General features: G+C 42.5%; 1 protein-coding gene across 9 annotated transcripts in view; it reads right to left on the bottom strand.

Moving 5' to 3' along the window:
- Positions 1–24619, bottom strand: part of Inpp5f (inositol polyphosphate-5-phosphatase F) — a 79792-nt gene that overhangs the window by 33768 nt on the left and 21405 nt on the right. For all 9 annotated transcript variants that reach the window (NM_001107554.1, XM_087560150.1, XM_087560159.1 and 6 more), the window contains 2 exon segments: positions 3656–3792; positions 23390–23470. In NM_001107554.1, coding sequence (NP_001101024.2) covers positions 3656–3792; positions 23390–23470 — 218 coding nt within the window.

Genomic DNA, 24619 nt, shown 5'->3' with positions numbered 1-24619 from the left:
CTATGCCCTGAGAATACATAGCAGCCATCATTTACTAGTTGGCATAAATATTTACTTATGAGTTTTCAGTATAAATACTCATCTGGTTCTTTAGGAAATACTAATGTCTTGTGGGATAAGGCTTTAGATTCAGTTAGGGACATAGATAACTACATGGAATAAACTTTCTGATATGGTTTGAGAAGAGAAATGCCCATTAGCTCATGTATTTGAGCTTAGTCCCAATTGGTGGCACTGCTTGGGAAGGTTCTGGAAGCTCTGGGAGGTGGAGACTACTGGATGAAATATGCCACTGAGGTGGGCCTTGAGGTTTTATAGCCTTGCCCCATTCCTGCTTGCACTCTCGTGCTCAAGCGCTCGCACTCGTTCTCTCTCTCTCTCTCTCTCTCTCTCTCTCTCTCTCTCTCTCTCTCTCTCTCTCTCTCTCTCTCTCTCTGGCTCTCTCTCTCTCTTTTTTCCCCCAACCCCTGACTCACTCTCTTGGGTGAGGATGAGAATGAGATGAGAGGGTTGGGGACTTAGCTCAGTGGTAGAGCGCTTGCCTAGCAAGCAAAAGGCCCTGGGTTCGGTCCCCAGCACCGAAAAAAGAAAAGAAAAAAGGAAAAAAAAGAAAGAAAAAAAGAGAATGAGATCAGTCTTTCCTTGCACCTGCTAAAATACTTTACCTGTCAGTTGCTATACCTTCCCTGACATGATGGATTATGGCTCAGAAACCATAGCCAACTATCAAACCTGTTCTAATTTGCTTGCTTTATAGTATTTTATTACAGCAATAGAAAAACCAACTAATATACTGTGTGTGTGTGTGTGTGTGTGTGTGTGTGTGTGTGTGTGTGTGTGTGTGTGTTTTCTGAGGGTAGGGGTGACAGAGAGACAGACAGTCAGACTCGCTCACTCCCTATGCATCCCTGGCTTGTCTGTTATTTGTTATATAGATTAAGCTGGACTTGAATTCACAGAGACCCACCTGCTCCTGCCTCTCAAGTGCTGGGATTAAAGGTGTATGCCACCATGTCTGGCTAATACACTTTTTTTCTAATACATTTTTAATATTACATGCAAGTCTGTGCACAAAACCAACTAAAAACAGAACTGTAAAAAGTATGGATAAAAACATTCAGATAAGAATTACAGATCTGTGGAACAAAGCATAAACTCACTGAACTACCTTAACCAAAGCTCATGCTGATGAATATTCTAGAAGCTTCTATATAATTACTTTTAGAAAGGACAAGTATAGATTACTATACTTGTTATACTGAGCTAAAAGTCAGCCCTATCAGAAAATAGTGATAAGAAAAATGATTTCTTGGAACCCTTCCAGTCAAAGTATTTTGTTTGGACATGATCCTCAGATGTAGACACTAGGGTCATCTTCCTTTTCCAGCAGACTATAAGCTCTCTAAAGTGTATGAGAGGCCCTTATTACAACTTTGATTATTTTTTAAAATTTTCACTACCATAATCTCCCACAGTTTTTTTTTATTCTTCTTACAAGTTATACTTCACAACCAAGATTAGAAGCTGATGCTGAATAAAAGGAAAACAAATGGTTTTGCTTTCAAATTTGTTATCTATATCCATTCTGAGATAAAATTTTAAACAGCTTTCTGATGGGAAAGTGGAAAACCTTGCTGCACTCTATTTCAGCAATGAGATACAGCACATATGATATGCAGGCGGGAGCAGAAGCCCTAGCCGCTTGAAGGGTGTTTTCTCAAACTGCATAATGCATGGTCTCTCATTTTTGTGAGCCCTAAAGTTCCACCCATCACCATACACACACATATATTTCTCAAATGATACTCTATACAGGAAAACAGTATGGCAATTTTCAAAAAAATTTAAACAGAATTAGCAAAATGACCCAGGAACTCTATAATCAGGGGAAATGCAAACCTCTGTATACCAAAAGCTTGTTATGCATAATAGTTTAAAAATGAAAACAACTCAAATGTTCATCATCTGATGGGAAGTTAAACAATAAAAGCACACTCACACAGAGAAATATTATTTGCCAATAATAAGGAAAAAGTGCTGAGAAATGCTACCACATGTAAACTGGCAGGCAAATAAGCCACAGCCACCTCAGTTCAAGCACAACTAAGGCAGCAACTTCAGTTCTAATACTAGAATCTGCAATAAAACCATTTCTGCTCCAATTACAGACAAGAGCCAGGCTGCAGCCAACCAAGGAGGCTGACCTGACGGACAGCTGGAGCACTGTGCTGGGAAGGGCGACAGTGGTGTGTCATCCAGAACAGTAAATCAGAGGGGTGAGCTGCAGAGAAGACGTGCTCCAGCTTCCCCTGACAAGTGCTTATGTTAGTGCCCATGAGAGACAGAGGAGTTAGGTGGGAGAGCTCCTTTTAACTGAGTTTACATGAGCAGATTTAAGTTAATATTAGACGATCAGAAACACTTTTATGATTTTCAGCATCAGTGTCCTTGCCTCTCCTGTTACTCACTGAGGCAAAGCTCCTTCACTGTGATATAAATCAAAAGTAAAAGGGAAAGGAATGATAGTAACTTCTAAAACATTCACCCAAGGAATGGAGATACTTTCTCTACAGTTACTGCATAGTTTGAGTGAAAACCATCCATAGTTCTGGCATAGTGAGTTCTGGCATTTGAATACTTGATCCCAATTGTTTTGTGAAGGATTGGGCAACGTGGATGGGGCAGGCTTTGAGGTTTCAAATCCATGTCATTCCCAGTGTACACTCTGATTCATGTGGTGATTTAAGGAGCTCTTGGCTTTTGTTCAAGCCAACAATGTTTGCCACTCACTGTCATGATGGACTCTTAACCCTCTGGTCCAAATAAACTCTTTCAGTTGCCTTGGCCATGGTGTTTAAGGACAGCAACAAAAAGTGTTACCCTCCCCCCTAATTTGCACAGGTCATAACATATATTCCATTGCTAACATGAAGCACAATAGGCACTGTAGTTCAAACAGCCTGTCATTCTAAAATACACAGTTATGCTGGGCATGGCTCAGCGGGGAAAGGGCCTGCCACACCGTGGGGCCTGGATCTGAATCCTCAGCACCAATGTAGGAAGTCATGGACGGAGGCGTGTGCCAGTAACCCCACCACCAGAAGGTAGAAAAGGCCAGACAACAGTGTAGCCAGTCAGTGAAAGACTATCTCAGGAAGACAAGTGCTAAGCTGGTCATGGTAGCACACACCTTTAATCCAGGCACTCAGAAGGTAGAGGCAGGAAGACCTCTGTGAGTCCAAGGCTAGCCTGATCTATGTAGGGAGGTCCAGGGTAGCTGGGGATACATACTGAGACCCTGTCTCAAACCCTCTACCCCCCAAAAGAAAACAAGGAAAGTTAGGTGGTAGGGTGCGTGAAGTTGTCCTGTCCTCCATGTGCACACATGAGCACTTTCATGAGCATATGCATGCACACATTCATACACTCTCCTCTTCCACACAAGCACATCAAGAACCAATTATGCCATGAGGGAAGCTTCATTTTCATCTTATTTAAAGATATCTTCCCCTCAACCCTTAAAGTGGCTCTGCTTCTGTCTTACACACTGCAATTCATGATCCTGAAGGGTCTGCTGTTAATGCAAGGTTTGAAGACACAAATTAATGTCTGCTATCACATCATCGCTGTGACCGTCCCCTCGATGCCACCTTACCTCCAGCTCAAGCTCCTGAGGTTCCATTTCAGAAAGTGACAATACAGCAATCTTGGTGACTTTACAGACCTCATGGTCTCCTGGGAGTTTGCCCACCAATGCTTTCTGCCGAATTAAAATAAGCCACCACGGAAGATCTGAAAGAAAAAAATCTAATAAATGGATGATGTTCATAGAGTGCTGCCAGCCTGGGGTGAATGGCCCAACAGTAACAAATGTAAGACACAATAAAGACACAAAAGTCCCTTAAACACAAGATGTCCGGTCTCCCTCACAGCAATGTAAATTTTAACGCAGACACTTGTGGTTAGGCTATGGGGAAACAAGAACTCTCACACAGCAGTGCTGGCAAAATACAAGTGGAAAAACACAACTGGATACAACTGGAAAAACAATTTATGATGCCTATAAAAATAAAAGTATTTTATGATAAGATGATTCCTGCACGTAATAAGTGAAAAGCTTGGGTATGTTACTAATGTATATATATATAATATAGTGTGCTACACTCTGAGATGCATCCACATGGTTCTATAACATTATAACGGATCTGGGAAATTCCCACTGCCTAGTGATATAATGGCACAGTTCAATGTGCCACGCATGTTGATTTGATCTGATCATGTTTGTAGTGATGAGGAATTCTGGTATAAACAAACTTTCTATGTTGTCAGTGGTATAAAAGTACAATAAACAATTATATTCAGAATGCAAAACTTAATTGAATATACACAGTGTGTTACATTTGCCACTGATTTATTACGGAGTATTTGCTTTGGGGCAGTGATTCTCAACATATGGGTTGCAACCCCTTTAGCAAACCTCTATCTCCAAAAATATTTACACTGCAATTCATAACAGTAGCAAAATTACAATTATGAAGTAGAAATGAAAATAATGTTATGGTTGAGGTCATCACAACGTGAGGAACTGTATTAAAGAGTCACAGCATTAGGAAGGTTGAGAATCACTGCTTCGGGGGATGGTACTGAGTCCAGGGCTCTGCCCACCAGAGTAACACTCTTTCTGGGCTGCATCACCAATCCTACCTACCACCATTTTAAATTTACTCTCACGCCTGCTTCTCTTACAGAAGACTCCGCTTCAGTTCCCAGTACCCACCTGGCAGCTTAAACTGTCTGTAATCTAGATGCAGGGCATCGAACACACCCCTTCTGACTTCCACAGGCATCAGGCACTATATATATATATAAATTACACACACACAGCAATAGTCCATATATATATTACACACACACAGCAATAGTCCCTCTTCACCAGTAGCTTTACTCTCTGTAGTTTTACTCTCCTGTTGTCAACTCTGGTCTAAAAGCACCAAATGGGAAATTTCAGAAATAAACAATTACAATGTTTTCAATCATAGGTCATCAAGATGAGCATGGGGGTGGTCTGTAATTCCAGCTGCTAAGGAGACTACGGCAGGAGGATTGGGAGGTCAGGCCAGCCTGGACATCTCAGCAAAGGAAGGAGCCAGCAGACTGGAGAGATGGCTCAGCAGTTAAATATACGTACTGTTCTCGCTGAGGCCAAGTTACTAATGTCTGCGTGGCAGCTAGCGACCATCTATAGCTCCAGCATCCAGTGATCTAAACACTCTTCTGGCCTCATGGGCACTGAAGGGCTCTCTCTAGCAGGCCAGAGCATGGCAAACAGGTTTTTTCTTTTACCTTCTCCCCCATTCCCTTTGCCTTGCTAAACTGTTATTACATTCCTAAAGCTACCTTCCAAGGTCTAATCCCTTATTTAACCACTTCCTCCCCCTGGACACCGGACACTACCAAGATACGGCTATCAAATACTGAAGTCTAACAATCAAAAGCCTCCTTTGGAGTACTTAATTAATATGCCCAACCAAAATTAACCCACTCGTCCTAACACAGGGCTCCCCAGTTTCCCTTTATAAACTGTCATTTGCCTATGGGCCACATTGGCTGTCTCCTCTCTATCCAGGCAGTCCTTTTGTCCCTCTCCCTCATTCTCTTCACCCTTCTCCCTAGTCCTCTGTCTCCTGCCTCTGTTTCTTATTCCCTGTCCTTTCTCCTTTTGGGACAAATAATCTCCTTTGTGCTGAGACTTGGTCTTGGACTGTCTTGTGCCGACTCTGGTCTTCTTTGGTACTGCAAGCACATGGTGAACAGATATATATGCAGGCAACACACACATATAAAATAAAATAATATAAATCTTTTTTTTTTTAACGAAGAAAACCAGTGAGGTGGCTCAGTGGGTAAAAGCACTTGCCACGAAAGTCTGACAAACTGAGTTTGATTCCTAGACTCCATAGTGGGAAAAAAATGTTGGCCTCTAACTTCCACACATCCTGTGGAGCACACACACATTCACATTCTGTGTGTGTGTGTGTGTGTGTGACAAATCAAACACATCACACACAAATAAAATGTTAAATAAAATTTAAAATAAAAGATAGGGAAAGGCTGGAACATAGCTCAGTGGCAGAGCACTTGACTAGCAAGTAAAAAGTCCCAGGTTCGATCCCTAGCACTTCAAAAATAAATAGATAAATCGCATGCCTTTCTCACTAGTATAATGAAGTCACATGGCATTGCACTCTGTTTCACCAGTGAACTCCTCTTTGTTCGATGTATCCGTGCTGTATATGTCACTCTCATTAGTCTTGCAGTACTTGGGCTTACCAGACTGACTACCACAGTATCAGCCCAGTTCAAGTAGCCTACACAGCACCCACTGCAGTTACAGTGTTGTTTGCCATTCAACTCACTTCATCTCATTACTGCAAAGCTCTTATTAAGCCTAATTTGAAAATTCAAATTTATCAAGGTATTACGATTAGAAAAACTACAGTAGCATTATGAACTGTTTATGACAGGATACATTCTGAGGAGTGTGCTACTAAGTGATTTCATGTGAGAACATTTAGGATGTACTTCCAGACCAAGATGACGATGATGCCATTAGGACATGCTCTTACTGGGCCACTGTGGTATCTTACTGTTGACCGAAATGCTGCTGTTGGATGTAGCTGGTTTTTGCTACTTGGTGGGTTCTTCTTTTCCCATCCTTTATCTGTCCCACCCCCCATAACTAGGAGATAAAGAGAGACAGAGGGAAGAGAGAGAGATCATTAATCTAATCTCTTTCCTTTTGTTTCCTCTTTGAATACAACCACTAAGAAACCTTAAACATTCTCTCTAACCCCCATCAACCAACCAACCACCACTGATCCTGCCTGTCAGGGCCCTGGCATTCATAGAGCCTCTGAAAATGTTTCCAATTCCAAACGTCACACAACCAGCTGCAGCTGGCAAAACCACATCTCTGCTAGAGCGAGAGGCAAAGCATAGACAGCGACTACTCGTTCCAGTTCTTAGAACAGAAATGCTTCAGTCAACCAGAATGTGAGAGAACTCAACACAAGATGCAAGGGGCAAAGTATTCTATGGCAAGTTGAAAACAACCAAATTTAGAACACAAGAAAGAAAAAAGATGCCTAGGACTGGAGTTATAGCTGACTGAGCCATCATGTGGGTTCTGGGGATGAACCCAGGTCCTCTGAAAGAACAAGTGCTCTGAACTACTAAGCTGTCTCTGCAGCCCCAATATACTCCTTTTTTTTTTTTTTAAGATTTAAACATTGTAGATAAAACTAATGTTCTCTTAATTACCTTTGGCCACCATCCCTTATTCCACGGAAAGTCTTGACTGGACCTCTACTTTGTTAGTCTTTCACATGAGAACCACAGAGATAGAGAAAATGCTCACTATTTCTTAGGTTAGTCCTACAAATTTTGCTTGAGGGCGTAAGAAACAGTATAGCAATTACCTATTTCATAGTTACCACTCAGCTACTTGTTCAGACGCTTCCTGATTTCTCTCTCCACACAACCAACCCTGTAATAAAAAGGATTTCTTATATGCTCACTTACATTTATGGCCTAGCTCTGCAGGCTAGACTCCTGAGGCCAGTTACCCCTCCTAGAAACAGAGCCCTGAGCTACCTTAACAGTCACACGGTGGTGTGGTTATGAGGACCAGTCACAATAGTTACACTTACAGTAATCCAAAGATGGGGTGGAGATCAGTTATTATTGTACAGCATAAGACTTAAATTGTTATTGTTGATACAACCTTGTTGAGACAAAGTTTCATAAAACCTACACAGGCCTGGAATTCACCATGAAGAATGACCTTGAACTCCTGATCCTCCTGCCTCCACCTCTCAAGTGCTGGGACTGAAGATGAGAGCCACCAAAGTCAGGCAAAGTTTCAAATTCTAGACGGGCTTCTGCAGTTTAATACCTCAGATACCTACACAAAGATCCCTGCATTTTACCAGTGATTTCAGAGAATGAAAATATACTGGTAACGGGGAAAAAGATTAAGATTTGTTCCCTTTCCTTTGTTCTCTGTAAGCTTAAGAATAAGAACATTTGCATGTTTCTCGTCATTTCAAACTGACATCTCAGGGACGAAATGTAAGCAGATGACTAATCGCTTTCACTGAACCTCGGAGGCTGCTGCTCAGATGCACTTTTTTTTTTCAGAGCTGAAGATCCAACCCAGGACCTTGTGCATGAGCGCCAAACCACAGAGCTGCAGCCCAACCCACATACAACTTTTAATTTTCCTTCTGGTGTCCTGGTCACCAGAGTTTTGAAATGTTCTCTCTGTGTGCTTCTTGCCTTAAACCTACTTTGATAGTAGCACAACTATACCAGTTTTTATTAGGTTAATTTGTACAATTTTTTCCCTTCTTTGATACAAGGTCTTCACTGTGCAGCCCTGACTGGCCTGGAACTCACTTTTGTAAGAAACATTTTTTTACAATGAAAGGTAGATAGTTGGCAAGGACTCGTCTTTCCTAGCCCTTCCTCTTCCCGCTTTGTGTGGATCAGAAAATCAAAAGAAAGTGTGAAGTATGCTCCCACCAATGGGATGAGACGAGGGCCAGCTAACGATGTCAAGCACAAGAGACAGATTCCACCTTGGCCAGGTGTGCTTGCCAGGCTATGTGGGACTCGGTGCATAGATTTTTCCAAACAGAGTTGCCAGGCCAAAGCCAATTTTGCTTTGTCCATGTGTCTGTCGCTTGTGCAGCACTGAGATTATTACTTGCTTCTACCACTGTGGAGACCAGGCTGGCCTAGAAGTCCAGAGATCTGCTTACCTCTACCTCTGCCTCCTGAGTGCTGGGATTACAGGTGGCAGTTTCTTTGTCATAACTCTTTACTTCCTGCCTCTGTGTACATATAACACCTACTATGTAAGGTATTCATCTTGCAAGCAGCATGTAAATGGATTTGGGTTTCCAGTGTTACAAAGTCTTTGGTTTTTTATATGAAATGCCACATCTAGTGTGTATCATCTGTTACTCTTGTCAGCCACTCCAAGTATGTCTTTAACTTTCTTCACTTCTTTTGAATTAAGTCTTTATTGTTGCGGACATCAATCTAGGAAGAGACCTAATATCCATCTCCAACCTCCATAGGCACATATACACACACACTTGCACAGGTACTCATTCACACAGGCATTCACAGTACACAGAGAAGTGGGTGGAGTCCCAGAAGGAGAACTCTCTGAAAAGAGCCCCTCAGGTTGTTAAGGACAACAGTGGAGAGCTGTGTCTCAGGCAGTGCTTCAGCACCACTAACAATGGACCCAGTTAATTTTAGCTTTATGTGACATGCTGGTTTTGTTGTCCATCTGTCTGTCCATCTGTCCATCCGTCTGTTTGTTTGAGACAGGGCCTACCTACACAGTTCTAGCTATTCTGGAACTCCCTTGAAGACCAGGCTGGCTTCAAACTTACAGAAATCCACCTGCCTCTGCCGTTGTGCTCCACTACACCTGGCTATGTGATATTTTAATGGTTAATTTGATATGTCAATTCAACTAAAATAAGTAATATCCTGATAACTGGGTACATGCTACCATCAAGAGGTGACCGGCATTTAAAATGGTACACCAGTGTGGATGAGCACCAATCTGCTGAGGGCTGAGAGAACAAAGGAAACGGGGAAGGACTGGTGCCCTCTGGTTGACCTCTGGCCCTGAGAGATTGGTTCCGTGGTTGTTGGCCTTTGGGTCTGGACCAGGTCGTGTAGTTCTAGCTCCTCCAGACATCTGTATTTGGGCCTGCACTGGAGCCACTTCAGAGGCTCTGCTGTTTCCCAGGCTTGCAGATGGTAGGTCTGGGTCTTGTTTTGTTTCTCTAGAGAGCCCTGGCTCATGCTGATGTTAGACAATGAAGCAGAGGCTGCTGTAACAAATTCCTAAAACTGTGAGACAACTTTGGGATTAGACTGAGCAACAAACAGCAGGGGCTGGAAGTTAGAAGGTACACGCTGGGAAAAGCCAACACTGTCATGAATGAACCCTTAAAGGTGATTCAAACAACCACTCAGAAACTAAAAACCTGAAAGCCCCAGTCTTCTCAGGAGAAGACCCAAAGCAAGTCTAGGAAGTCCTAGATGGAAACACGTACTGGACAATGTTACAGAGGGAAAGACTGAGGTGTGCTCACATTTTACTGTCTCGTAGACAGTAGAACCGAAGAATAATGAAGAAGCTATTTCTAAGTAAAATGTCATTGCTAAATGACTCTTCTTGACTGATTATGGTAAAATTCAAGAAGACAAATGTGACTCAAAGGCACAATTGTTAAGCAAAAAAGGAAAAAAAAGCAGAAGCAGAACTTTAAAAAGAATCGACTACTTCTCAACCCATCCATGCTGCTAACTGAGAAAGGCAAAGGCACTCTGAAAAAAACATTGCGGCCCAGCATCTGTGTGCCAAGATTAGTGTAGGTGAGTAGGCCTGGCTCTCCTGGCAGGAAGTCAGTGTGGAGGGGAGGCCAACAAACATTTGGTGAAAATGTACGGTGTTCTTCAAAGCCAGGCAAGAATGACTCCAAAGACGGCTCTGACACCACGAGCCCGTCTCCTCAGTTTCAGAAAGGAAGGCTACGGCTGACTCACTTTCACCCGGCCAGGGGACTCTTAGGTAAAGCCAGGTGGACACGGACACCCAGCATCTAAGGGTCATGGTCCTTCCTGAGTAGGAGAGCTGGGGCAGAGCCTCCGACTCAGTAGGTTTGGGAAGAGGAACCTGATTACTACAGTGGCCATTTTTTCAACTTTTTTTTTTTACATCTGTGTGTGTGTGTGTGTGTGTGTGTGTGTGTGTGTGTGTGTGTGTGTGTGTTCATGTTATGGTGCACATATGGAGATCAGAGGTCAACCAGCGGGAGTCAGTTCTCACCTTCCACCATCCCAGGAATCAAACTCTAATTGTCAGGGATAATGGCAAGTACCTTTACCCACTGAACCATCTCAGTGGCCTAAGGTATGTATGTATGTATGTATGTATGTATGTATGTATGTATGTATGTATGTATTATGTATGTATGTATGATGTATGTATGTATTATGTATGTATGTATGTATGTATGTATCTATCTATCTATCTATCTATCTATCTATCTATCTATCTATCTTTCAGTCAGCTCTCCTCCCATGTGGGTCCCCAAGGATCAAATTCAGATCATCAGGCTTGGGGGCCGCCTCCTTTACCCTTGGAGCCATCTTATCAACCCATAAACTTTTACTCTCAGTGCCCAGAGAACTCACTGAGGAAAACAACTGGAGCTTGAAGAAAATGAATGGAAAGTAGAATGTGCAGGAGGCAAGCTCCTAGCTCTGCCATCAAAGGAGAGATAGGTTGTGTGCACAGTAAACAACCTCTGGGGGCTCAGAGCCATGGGTCACACTCGTCATTGCTCTCCCACAGAGGAGGAGCCATCTGCATCTAGGAGACCAGAGTTCACAGCAAACTTAAAGGAGTCAAGAAACTCTGGTACATAAAACCACACAAGCTGAGAGAAGTCAAGAAAAGGATGAGATATTCAGCACCTGGCTAGGCACCCAGGGAACAGGAGGGACGGGAGAAGAGAGACAAAACAGAACAGGCTGATCACCCAATCACTACCAACAACTAGTTGCTGGCTTCTAGAACAGAGCTGCTAATAGCATGGGCTAACTAGGCCCAGTCAAACATGGATTTCACATTTGACTTCGTGTGCATTAAGAGGACAGCCAGTGGTTGGGGATTTAGCTCAGTGGTAGAGCGCTTGCCTAGCAAGCACAAGGCCCTGGGTTCCGTCCCCAGCTCCGAAAAAAAGAAAAGAAAAGAAAAGAAAAAAAAGAGGACAGCCAGCGAGAACTGGTTACTCCCCAAAGTGGAGTGGACTCCAGGCATCAGGCTTGGAAGCAGCTGCCTTTACTTGCTGAGCCATTTCAAAACTAGCCCAAAACTCCTTTAAAATTACCCAGAAACCTACTTAGTGGTAAAAACTCTTACCAGTGGATGAAATAAATAATTCTGAAATCCCTGTGAAAAAGAAAATGAATATAAGAAGCTTCATTTGAAGAACACTTTACGTCATTTCTATTATGCTATACTATATATAATACTATGCTTGAAGGAAAATAGTCTAAAGAAACTTGAGTCTAGGAGTAATCACCTATAAATACCAAAACAGAATCGCTGGATTTTTGTTTTTGTTTCCTGTGCCACAAATGGGGCACAGCCTGGGGCATGTGTGTACCCACCAAGCACATGCTCTCCACCAAGCTTCCTTTCCAGTCCTAGTTCTGGCTTTGTTTGCTTACAGTTATGTATATATTTATGTACTATATATGTTGGCATGCATGTACGTATTTATTTATTTAGTGTATATGTGTGTGTATGAGTCATCTCAGCCCATTTTTTGTTTCTATTTTTAATGACTTTTCTTTTTTTTAATGAGTAGGAGTGTCTTGACTGCATATGTATCTGCACACTGTGTGGGTACAGTGCCAGAGGAGTTCAGAAGGCGGCATCAGATCCCCTGGAACTAGAGTTATAAACAGTTGTTTGCTGCCATGTGGGTACTGGGAACTGGGCCCAGGTTCTCTGCGAGAACACCAAGTACTCCTAACCAATGCGCCATATTCCCATTGGATTTTTACCACTGCTACTGTTTGTTTGCTTTTGAGACAAGGTCTCACAGTGTAGCTCTGACTGTCTTGAAATTCACTAGGCCTCTAATTCAGAGATCTACCCTACCTATGCCTCCTGGGTGCTAAAACTAAAGATGTGTATCACTACCCTCAGCCCATGTCTTTTAGTTTAAATGAATCAGGAGCTGGGCAGATGGTTCAGTAAGTAAAGTGTACTTGCCATCAAACCTCATGACCTGAGTTCAATATCCTAGGACCCATATGGTAGAAACAAAGTACCAACCCCCACAGGTGTTCCAACATCCACACAATTCAAATGCCCACACAACGGGGAAGGGATTGCTCTGTTTTGAATCGAGGTCTCTGTGTGGCCTCCACTGACTTAGAATTCACTCATTATGTAGCACAGGCTAATCTTGAACTCATAATCCTGCCTCTGTATCCCACTTGCTGAAATTATAGGTTTTCTTCCATAACACTCAGCTTTAATGAGTCTGAGGCCCTTTGTTGAGATATAAATTATATACCATAATTTATATATAATTATATATAATATATATTAATATAAATATATATTAATTAATATATAAATATATATATATATAATTCCATGTAAGAAATGGCCAGGTGACTCAACAGATTAAGACATCTGCCCCCAAGCCTGACAACACGAGTATTGGAACCCACTCACATAGGCACGTGCATGGGGAGTGCTCTCTCTCTCTCTCTCTCTCTCTCTCTCTCTCTCTCACACACACACACACACACACACAAACATAGGACCTAAATTAGTCAATTAATTAAATGTAAAACATAAAAGCAAAAGCACAAGAATTTTAAATTTAAAAATGAAAAGTAAACTTTAAAAATGTAAAAATACAGCACTCAGGAGGCAGAGGGTGGTGGATCACTGTGAGTCTGAGGCTTCATCTATATTGAGATCGGGCCAGCCAAGAACACATAATGAGACCTAGTCTCAAGAAGCAAACAGAAAACCAACCACTTGTAGAAAACTCAATAACCTTAATCAATCCGCAGTTGTGAAAGTCTCATCATAATCACAATCCAGGTTGTTGGTTTGTCGCCATTATCTGGTTTGTTGTTTTTAAGACAGGGTCTCCTGCAGACTAGACCAGCCTTGAACCTGCTTTGTAGAAGCCCTTGAATTTCTGATCTTCCTCCCTGCCTCCTCAGTGCTGGGATCTCAGGCAAGGGCCACCAGCTTTCCTACATGTTTCCAACAATGTGACCTGTCAGTAGATAATGAAAAATTTATTCCCACTTGGACAATCTATATAGATATGAAACTCATGTTTAAATTGGATTACTGTGGTGGTTTTAATAAGAACGCCCCCCCCCCCCCGCTCATATATTTGAATGCTTGGTCTTCAGGGAAGGGCATTAGTTGAGAAGGATTACAAGTGTGGCCTTATTGGAGTGAGCACGAGTGTCAATGGAGGTGGGCTTTGAGGTTTCAAAAGCCAAAGCCACACCCAGTATCTCTCTTTTCCTGCTGCCTGAGCATCCAGATGTGGAACTCTGTTACTTCTCTAGCACCAGGCCTGCTTGCCTGCTGCCTTGCTCCACCCCCACCATGATGAAAGTGGACTAAACCTCTGAAATTATAAGCAAGCTACAACTAAATGCTTTCTTTTATAAGAGCTGCTATGGTCGTGGTGTCTCTTCAGAGCAATGGAACACTGGCTAAGGTACGCATTATCTAAAGCTCTGTCCTAGGAGCCAGGCCTCCATAGTGCTGAGATCTGCACAGGCTCTTGTCTCTAATGCCCTTGAGGAATAGGTTTTTCAATGGCTTTGGAGGCAAGTACTGAAACAATGCTAATGACAATCAATTTATGCAATGTTAAAGCATATGAAATATTTGTCATTAGTCCTATAGCAAGGAAGCCCTAGATATAAAGACTACAGTCAGTTTAAAAATCATATGCACAATATATTTTACCATCTTAATGACTGAGACAGATTCACCACTTCCAAACTAGGAAAAACAGATGGTGAGTACTATTTTAATGAATGAGATCTACGCAAGTGAGTCTGTCTGTGACTATTCAGTACTATGAGAACTCATTCATTCAATTACTAAACAAAGAGATATGCCAAATTAATCAAGACAATTTTCAAATGATTTCTGATATTTCATTCGATATGTATCTTTGCTAATGAATATCTGCACTTCTTATATTTTGTTAGTTCTTACCTTAATTGAGCCTATCTTCTTGGACTTCAAAGTGTATTTTAACCTAAAGAGCTTCGGAGGCATGGCCATCTGGCACCTGAGATTCACACAGAGTCCTGACCCAAGGTCACCATGTGATCTTTCAGTCTCCCTCCTCACTGCTCCGTCAGTCACATTTGAAAAACAAGTCACCATGCATCAGAGACAACTGGGACTGGAGAATGCCCTGCACCGCTTTAGAGTCAAGTGCTTCTACCAATACCAGGTTCCTGCCGTGGGCTGAGCCGTCTCTTCTGTTATAGTCCTCACCTTAGAATGTGACCACATTTGGAGACAATCTCTAAAGAGGAATTACATTAAAATGAATTCACCAGCGTGGATTTAATCCAGTACAACTGGCTTTATTATTTTTTTTAAATTCTTTTTAGTTACACATAATTATGCAGGTTGTGTGTATGTACATGTGGACACCAATGACCAAAAAGGCCAGAAACACTGCACTCCCTGGAGCTGGTGGCCGTTGAAAGTCAGCTCACATGGGTACTGGAGATGTAACTCAGGCCCTCTGCAGGCCGAGTGCTCTCAACTGCCAAGTGAAGACGAGGGGGGAGGGTCGCCGCAGCCATCTGTAAACCAAGAAAAGGGGCCCGGAAGAAACCAGCCCTGCCAGCTCTTCAGTCTCCGGCACTACGGGAAGATGAAATGCTGTTGTTCAATGCCTCCCACAGCCGAGGGGACTGGTACAGCTCTAGGAGTCACAAAAGCCTGCTGCTATATTCCTTGAGTCCAGAGTTCAGTGACAATCACGAGCAGCAGCACAGCTCGCCCACGCCATTTTTAGACTGACAATGACATCTGTTCAAATAAAATCATGTTCCCATGACACTAGGCAAGAACAGCAGTGCCTGCATTCACATGTAGAGAGTCAGTAGGAGGAAAGAGGGGGGAAGAGAGCTTCCACACAGACGTCTAAATCCCCTCATGTCCTTCCTCCTCCTCACCCCCAAATAGTAAGACACCCCCATGGGACAGTGCCCCAAAATACCAGCTCAATTCTGGCACACAAGGAGCAGAGCTCCTTCCCGCCAGTCTGACTCTGAGCAAGAAAGCAGAGGGATGACCACCCTGGAGGACGGAGGATGAGAGGGAAGAGGAGAGGAGGGTGGATCTTCATCCTTCAGTGAGGAGCTGGGGGCAGATCAGCACAGGGAAGGGAGAAAAGGCTGTGGGGGCATGGGAGAGTGGAGAAAGAACAACAGAGGGCCCCAGAAGATCCCCATCTGCTTCTCCTATGGTTTCCTTCTTCTAAAACCAAATCTCCTAAGTGACCAAGACTAGGACAAGATAAGGATAAGACTAGTGAATAATTGAGAGACTTGTTCTGCTCTTTTTTCCATTGTTATTGTCTTTCCCCAGTTCATTCCCTCTTCCAAAACGTCCTGTATTGCTATGGTCTGTATGGCCTACACAGGCTAAGCACAGACCTGCATCCCGTCAGCAAGGGAGAGATGTGTGGCAGGCACTCATTTCAATTTAGCCTGTGATGATAAAAGACAACTTAAGGTTCTCCCAAGGTTACTCCCTGCTGCTCTGACCGCCCCTCATCTGGGTAAGTGGTCTGTGAACTAGGTGACCTGGGAGATCCTTGGCCAAGCAGGACCAATAAGCTTCTTCTGTACTGTATGAGCCAGACTCCCTCCCTAGCCAATCTGTCTGATTGCTAGTTTGTCTCTCCTGACTGCAGGGAACCTCAAATTAGGCTTGAAGGATGCGAACACCATCTTTAGAGCAGAATTCTTTTTCTACATGTAACTAGGTCTCAGGCTGGAGTTTGGCTGGTAGAGAGTCCTTGCCTAATGTGCGTAAAGTTCTGGGTTCAGGCCCCAATACCACCTGAACTCCTCCGCAGCACCACGTATGGTGGGTGCATACCGTAATCTCATCTCTCCAGAGGAAGACAAGAAGATCAGTTCAAGGTCATCCTTGGCTATATGGGAAGTTTGTGGCCAGCATGGGCTACATGAGACCCCCAATCTCAAAAAAGAAAATCAAAGAGAAATAGATAAAGGAGATATGCAAAGAGAAATGGTGGTGAGGGACCTCACATCCTATACCAAATCCACTTTCAGTTTCCTGGGTTCTTATAAAAAGTGTGTTCGCACCAGCTGATAGATTTTCCCCTTTAAGTTAAGCTGATCGATTCATATAACTAAGAGAGCCTTGATTAGACAGTGCCTTGCAATTTTACTAAGAACCTTCAGGTACTACCTCGTTCAGCACATAATGAGCAAATTACTCTGACTCCTGCTTTATAGCTTAGGAAATAAGGCCCTTAACCTGGAGGGTTGTCTTCTTGGCTCCCAGTCACTCCCTGAAAAGGTGTCCCCACTACTCAGGAGAAAGAACAGGACACCAGAATAGAAAAGAGGATCCCAGGAGAGAGGTCCTGTAAGAAGAGAGCCATGGAGGGATGCAGAAAGGCCACATGAGGTCCAATGTGGCAACCTAGGCAAAGCCAGGGACTGCACACTGTTGCTGTCTTAAGCCACTCAGCCTTTAGGAGGGCTGATCACACAACAGATAGTGAAGCAGATATTAGAGTTCGATAACAAATAATAAAAATAAATATTAACAGATGGAGCCTGACTCTTAGTCTCCTGACTCCAGTGATTTATTCACTGCTCTGAGATGTGACTGAAATTGGAGAAAAATAATCAGAAGTTTCATACATGTCATTTACATAATAGAAAACGAATTTTAGCTGAGAACATCCAGCTGTGAAATTATCTTGTCAGTATGTAAATGAATTAAAGATATCTGTATGTAAATGTGGACAGGTAGGGGAGTGTTACTAAAATCCTTAGCATGGTTACACAATGGCTGAATGCTTTTCTCCTCTATGCTGAAGAAAAAATTTTTTTCAAGACAGGGTTTCTCTGTGTAGCTCTGTCTCTCCTGGAACTTACTCTGCACACCCAGTTGTCCTTAAATTCAGAGATCAGCCTGCCTCTGTCTTCCCAGTGCTGGGATTAAAAGGATACACCACCACTGCCTCGCTATGCTGAAGAAAAATTTAAAGACCACCAAAGACAGAGCACACAACAAAACTCAGAGCAATGTTATTTATAACAGGGCAAAGGAAATAAAGACCCAGGAAGAACTAAGCAAGCCAGTGAGGGAAGACAGCCAGCTCATGAAATGTTCAAATAAAGGAAGAACAGGAACTCTAGTTCCATGTATCAACACAGGTTAACCTCAAAAACATTAACAATAAAAAGAAGTGGGGAAGGAGGCATGGTGGCACAGGAGTAAACCCAGAAATCAGGAGGCGGAAGCAGGAAGGTCATTATTTGTTATGTGGTGAGTTTGAGACCCACCTGGATATTTGAGACTCATCTTAAAAAATAGATAATAAACAGAACTGCCAGGCACAGTACTGCAACACCGTTCATCCCAGCACTTAAGAGGTAAAGGCAGCTGGGTCTCTAAATTCTAAGCCAGTCTAGCTTGGTCCACACAGTGAATTCCAGAACAGCCAGGGCTACGTAGTTAGACCCTATCGCAAAATAATAATAACTAATAAATAATACAAAGAAGAGAAAGGCCAAGTACAGTGGAACATGCCTCTTATCCCATCATTCAGAATGCAGAGGCAGCCTCTCTCTGTGAGTTCTAGACCAGTCTGCTCTATATAGCAAACTCCAGCCCACTCAGAAATACACTGTCAAGACCCTGTCTCAAGGGGAAAAAAGAAGAGAAAAGATTTAAAAACAAGAGGTTAGCTGATCAGGAGTGAGTGCCAAAGCAACTTATGCTCCAATAACACATAAGCACCCACCGAGCACAGGCACATGTGCTCATGTACCTGAATTCCTGCAAAGTCCAGGGCAGTGAGCTGTAACCCCAGCTCTGGGCGGACAAAGACAAGATGCGGGAGCCCACTGGCCAGTCGGCCCAGCTGAAGCCATCAGCTCTAGACTCAGTGAGACCCTGAGCCTATCTATCTCAAACAATATAGTGAAGGGCGAGCAGGGAGATACCAAACACTGATCTCTGATCCCTACAGTCTGCACATGTATGCACGCTCACTCACACAGACACACATACACAGACAGACAGACAGACACAGACACACACACACACACTCCAAGAGAGAGGGAAAGGGGAAGGGAGGGGGGAGGGAGGCAGAGCCAGAGAGAGAACAAATAATTTAATGGAATTTTCATAAAAATCTCCAAAATGCAAATTGGCACATACACTTAGGAATATATATATATGAAAAAAATAATAATTTTCAATGAAGTAACAAAACTCAATAACTGATTGCCTTCAAAGGAAGAAATGGAAAAAATGGCAGTGATTGCTCTGAAGTCACCAGTCATAAGTCACTTCTTAATCTGGATAAGAAATAAATGTGCACACTTTATAACACTCTATACTATTTATCTGTGATAAGCAGTCCTGTATACTTATAAAAATATTTCATAGTAAGAACATAATTTAAAATATGATCAAAGAATTGTTGCAGTAAAAATAAAAAAGGGTGGAACGGTCTCCATTGATTATACAGCCATAATCTCATTTGGTAGAAATCCTTATGTTTGTTACTAAGCTAAAGTTATGATCTTTTACATTGGTACTGAATTTATTTGATGCAAGTTTAGGTTTTCTTTGATATAAATTCCTTATCGACTTAAAATTAATATTGTTACTGTCATGTATAGACATTGTGCCCATACAACACATTTAAGTATACAAGGCTTATACCCAGTTCTTTACTGCTATTAAAAAACTAATCTTAGATGATTAAATATGTGAGTTAAGGGCCAGACAGTAAATTCATGGTTCTAAGTTTTAGTGTTAGAGTGCTTTCAAGATAATTTATTAAGATAATTAACAGACAACAGTCCAGATTACTTACATAGTTAGATGGTTTTTTTGAAAACATCAGAAATCCACAAAATCTGACATTTAATGTTATTTTTCTTTTGTTGAGACATGTTTGCTCCTAACAGCTCCCCTTTGGTGGATTCAAGGAAGAAATTGAACATCTCCATCTCCAGGTTATTGTGGTTAGACAGGCACTAGGCAAGACTGGCCTCAATTCATCTACGACTAAATATTGTCCAGAAAAAGGACATATTATAGAATAGTTGACTGATAATTTCTGCCAAGTCAGAGTGATCAGCCCTTCAAAATTCTGCATTTCAAAAGTTTGCCAGATGATCCTAGACCAGAAGGCAGAAGACTTGCTCTCATGTGTTGCTGACGGGACTGTGCAAATAGAAACTGGTCTCTATAACCTGTCTCAGTTCTAGAAGCTGTGTTAGGCTTCCTATATTTACAGATATACTGGTCAGTCTCAGATTTCTATGGGGTTGAAGACTGATTATAGTCTCATAGCCTACACAGGCTGTTTAGCTTTGAGAATACATATTTAATTAGACAGTTTTCAGATAGTATGCAAGCTAGCCAGGATATAACATGAATTTTAAGCCTTTCTTAAGCTGAAATGGATAACCAAATGTTCTGTTTAACTGCTAAAGTGTTGGACTGGGTGTTAGATATATTTTATACTTTTAATTACAAAATAATAATAGTTGTGCTCAGCTTATATTTGAGAGAAAAGTTTTTTTTTTTTTTAATTAGACAGAAAGGGTGAAGTGTAGGTTGATGTCAATATGCAGGTGAGGGACAGCACCAGTTAGGTCAAGGCCACGATTGGACAGTAAAATATAAGGTGGGGACAAAGCTTTTGTAAGGCAGGAGAGAAGGAGAAGGAGGGAGAATCAAGATGGAGACAGAGGATGACCCAGATCTGGGTGGTCCTGAATTGCTAAGGGAGTTGGGATGGGTTTCTGTAGGCAAATTTATCTTATCTAGTTGGGCAGTTTATATCCTTATCAATTGGTTGTGAGTTTATTGTGTGGATGCATTGTGGACTGAGATATAAATCTGATGTTGGGTTGCAGTTTGTTGAGTCTTGATTTTAAGGGGTGGTTGGGAGTTTATATCATAACTATTAGGGGGCAGATGTTGGGAACGTAAACAGAGCAGTGGCAGAGCGTTACAAGAGGATAGCTGCTGCTGGGACCAGGGGGTGGATGCTGGGAATGTGAACAGAGTCCACACACAGGAAGAGAGCTGCAAAATAGGCGGTCTCTGCATGAAACTGGCATGGCAGCGACCCACCCGTGTCAGAGAGTACTAGGTACAGTGTGAAGCGCTGAGATAAATTAGCGCTAGTTCCAATGGCCCTCTGGAGCCGGGACTATCGGGAGTGAGACCGCCAGCTTATGCACAGGAACCATTCCGCCCTTTTTAATTTTTACCTCAACAAAGAATCCTGTAGCTGGGTTTGTCTCGCCTCCACCACCACCCGCCTTATCCAACCTCCCCTCCATTTTACCCACTATCACTAGAGAGTCAAGAAGGAAGGACAAAGGGAAAAGAGAAAGAGAGATTTCTGAACCTAATTTCTTTCTCATTGTTTCTTTGAGTATGACTACTAACAAAGTACAAACAACCTCCTTAAACCACCAAAAACAAACAAACAACAATCTACCTCATGGGGCCTTAGAATTTATCTACCCTCTGAATGGTCCCAGAATTCCAAACATCACACAATTGCAGAAACTGTCTACAGCTGGCAAAATTATACCCCAACTAGAGCACGAGGCAAATCATAGTCAGCTGCTGGGGACAATCTGAACCAGCCCAAATCACACACCTGAGATTAAAACCTACTGAAAAATTTCTGTTTATAAAGAATCCAAAATTCCAAAAATCTCACTACAGAATCTAGCAAAAGAAAAGTACAAATTTTTCCAGGAATGTTTTGTAATTCACAAAAACCAACCTAGTGCCTAAACGCTCAAGAATCTTACTTCAAACTTAAAAACAGCTGTGTTAGTGCCTCATACCTATAATCCCAGCACTTGGAAGGCAGTGTCAGGAGAAACGCCCTACATTCAAAATAAACCTGGGCTACAAGATGAGACCCTATCCACAAAGAAAAGAACAGGGCCAGCAAGCGAGATACTTAATGGGTAAACACAGTCTGAAGACCAGAGTTCCACCCACTGAACCCACAGTAGAAAGAGAAAACAAACCCAAGAGTTGTTCTTGGACTTCCACAAGTGCACTATGGAAGACCATTGTACTAAGCATATCTTTTTATTCTGCTGTTGTGATATCTGGGACCTTAATGATCTTAGGCTGTTCCTCCCAGAGCTAACCAGTTTCTGGGCCATAAGCAACTGGATTGTATCCTTCGTACACAAAGCAGCCATGTTGGAACACACCAACTACACTAAACCACCTATGTCATGCTCTCTCATGCTGGGCTACTGTCTACCCACCCTCATCACCCCATGGTCAGGTACAAGATAACTGGGGACAGTCTCATATCCAGAGCCTAGTAAGAATATGCAGATTGACCAATCCCAAACACCCTGGCCTTGCTTGCCCTTCCCAAGGAATGACTACACACACAAACACACAAATACACACCATTGCACACACAATAATCATTAAGAATAGAAAGAACAAATGAACAGAGTCACAACAGGCACACTACAAAGATGTAACTGACTTCACAGGCAGTTACACAGCAATACTACCAAAGCCTCCTACAGTTCATAATCATACTAAAGTTACCAGAGGAGCCAGGTACATGCCTATAAACCCAGCACTCAACAGACACAGGCAAAGAATAGCAAGTTCAAGGTTAACCTGGACCCCATCTCAACTTCTTGGCCAGCCTGGGCTACACTGAGACCATCTCTGAAAAACAAATGAGGAGGCTGGAATGAGGACTGGCAGTTAAGAGTCCTTCCTGCTCTTGGAGTTCCCAGCAGCCACATGGGCCTGGTCACAACTGCCTTAATTCCAGCTACAAGGGATCAACACTTTCTTCTGGCCACCCACCTCTGGTACCCATACATAAATAAATAAATACTAGACTTTCCATCCATTTGCCTGCTGTGGGCAGAGGACAAAAAAAATGCCACACCACACACTGACTCAAGACCAGTCAGCTGATCCAAAGCCAGCCAATCACAGCTGCCTGCCCTTGCCCACCTTTCTAGCTGTGTCCTTCCTGCTTCCCTCCTGTCCAGGCACTTGCTGTAATGTCTGTCCCTTAATAGACAGAACCCATTTCCACACCCAAGGAATGCACAAGGTCCACATGGTCACACATTCTGTGTTTTCCTCTAAACTGAGCTCTGGGCAGGTAGGAAGGGGTCAGTTTGGGGTCACAATTGTGTTAGGCCAATTAGTACAATTCCTGGCTCAAAATAGGGATTTTTTTTGTGAGAATTTTTCTTTAATAAAAGAGTAAAACAATTGTAATACTGTGTCATCTCTTCTCAAAAGCTCTATTTTCATTTCATTAAATAAAATACATATGCTTTGACCCAAAATTATGACCAAGTAACCAAAGTCATAACAGAATCTACATGCCACCTCAAAAAGGACATCACAGAAGAGCATGTTAAATTGTGCACGTGTAAGGAGTTTATGAAAACGTACCTGAATGGAGTTGAATCTTCCCAATTACTCCTTCTACCAATCCCAAACAAATGGGGTTCCAGGCAAGAAGTAGGTCAGTGGCTAAAATAAAGTAAGAAGAGTCGTGAGGACACACACACCAGGAATGGGAAACTATCTCTTGCAGTGTATTTTAAAATATTTTTATATTTTAATTTAAATATTTTGAAATATTTTGGGGGATCAACAGCCCCCCAAAAAGCAATTATAAACATCCCCCCCCCACTGAACATATTACCATCAATTACTCTGTGGCAAAGTGTTAACTCTCAGACCTCTCAGTGAGACTCTGGAAACCTGCACAGTTATGGGGTAGTTGGGCTGAGGAATCGCACTGAGTGGAGGCAGTGCCTCGGCACCTTACAGTGGAGGAAAGAGGCTGCCACACTTCAGAAGGCAAATGGGAGGATAGCCCACCTGCCTCAGATCAAAGACAAGGCCTGATGGCGACCATGGAGCTTACGATGATACTCTGAAATACACCATTCTGAGAGAGTCAGACACTATGGCAACAAGGAAATCCAGAAAGTCACTTTCCTTATCTGTGACTTCTGCTTAGTTATCGAGTGCCACCCCACCCTGTGTCTCTCATCTGAACCACAGAACAGACTACAGTGATCTGTAGGCACTTTTTTCTCATTTCGTAAATTAATAACACTCTAGATGCCCAGAAGAGAAGCAAATTACATATAAAACATGTATAAGGACAAAGGATGTAATTTAACTCTTCTGCAACCATGGTTGCAAAAGATTGCTACACATAGTGATAAATGTGATGTTTCTGAGAGCTCAACAGCTGACAAAGATTAGCAAGAATTAGTATTTCTGCTGACTCGGGCCAGTAAGATAGCTGAGAGAGTGGAAGCACTGCTCACCATGAAAGCAGAGTTTAAGGCCCAGAACCTATGGTGGGAGGACAGACCAACTCCCAAAAGTTGTCCTCTGACCTCGACATGTGTGCTGAGGCACATATGTTAATAATAAATTAAAATTTAGCCCAGTATAGTGGCATACACCTTTAATCCCAGCACTCAGGAGGCAGAAGCAGTTGATATCTGTGAGTTCTAGGCCAGCCTGATAAACAAAGTGAGTTCCAGGACAGCCTGATTGTTGCACAGAGAAATCCTGTCTCAGTAAATAAATTAATTAAAATTTAAATTTTTTCTGCTAAAAATTGCATTTTAATTATTACCACTTAAACTTTATTTTACT

Source organism: Rattus norvegicus, chromosome 1 (genome assembly GCF_021556685.1).
Source record: "Rattus norvegicus strain SHRSP/BbbUtx chromosome 1, alternate assembly SHRSP_T2T, whole genome shotgun sequence".
NCBI lineage: Eukaryota > Metazoa > Chordata > Mammalia > Rodentia > Muridae > Rattus > Rattus norvegicus.
The sequence above is the reverse complement of the archived record's forward strand: the minus strand, read 5'-3'. Positions and strand labels throughout refer to the sequence as shown.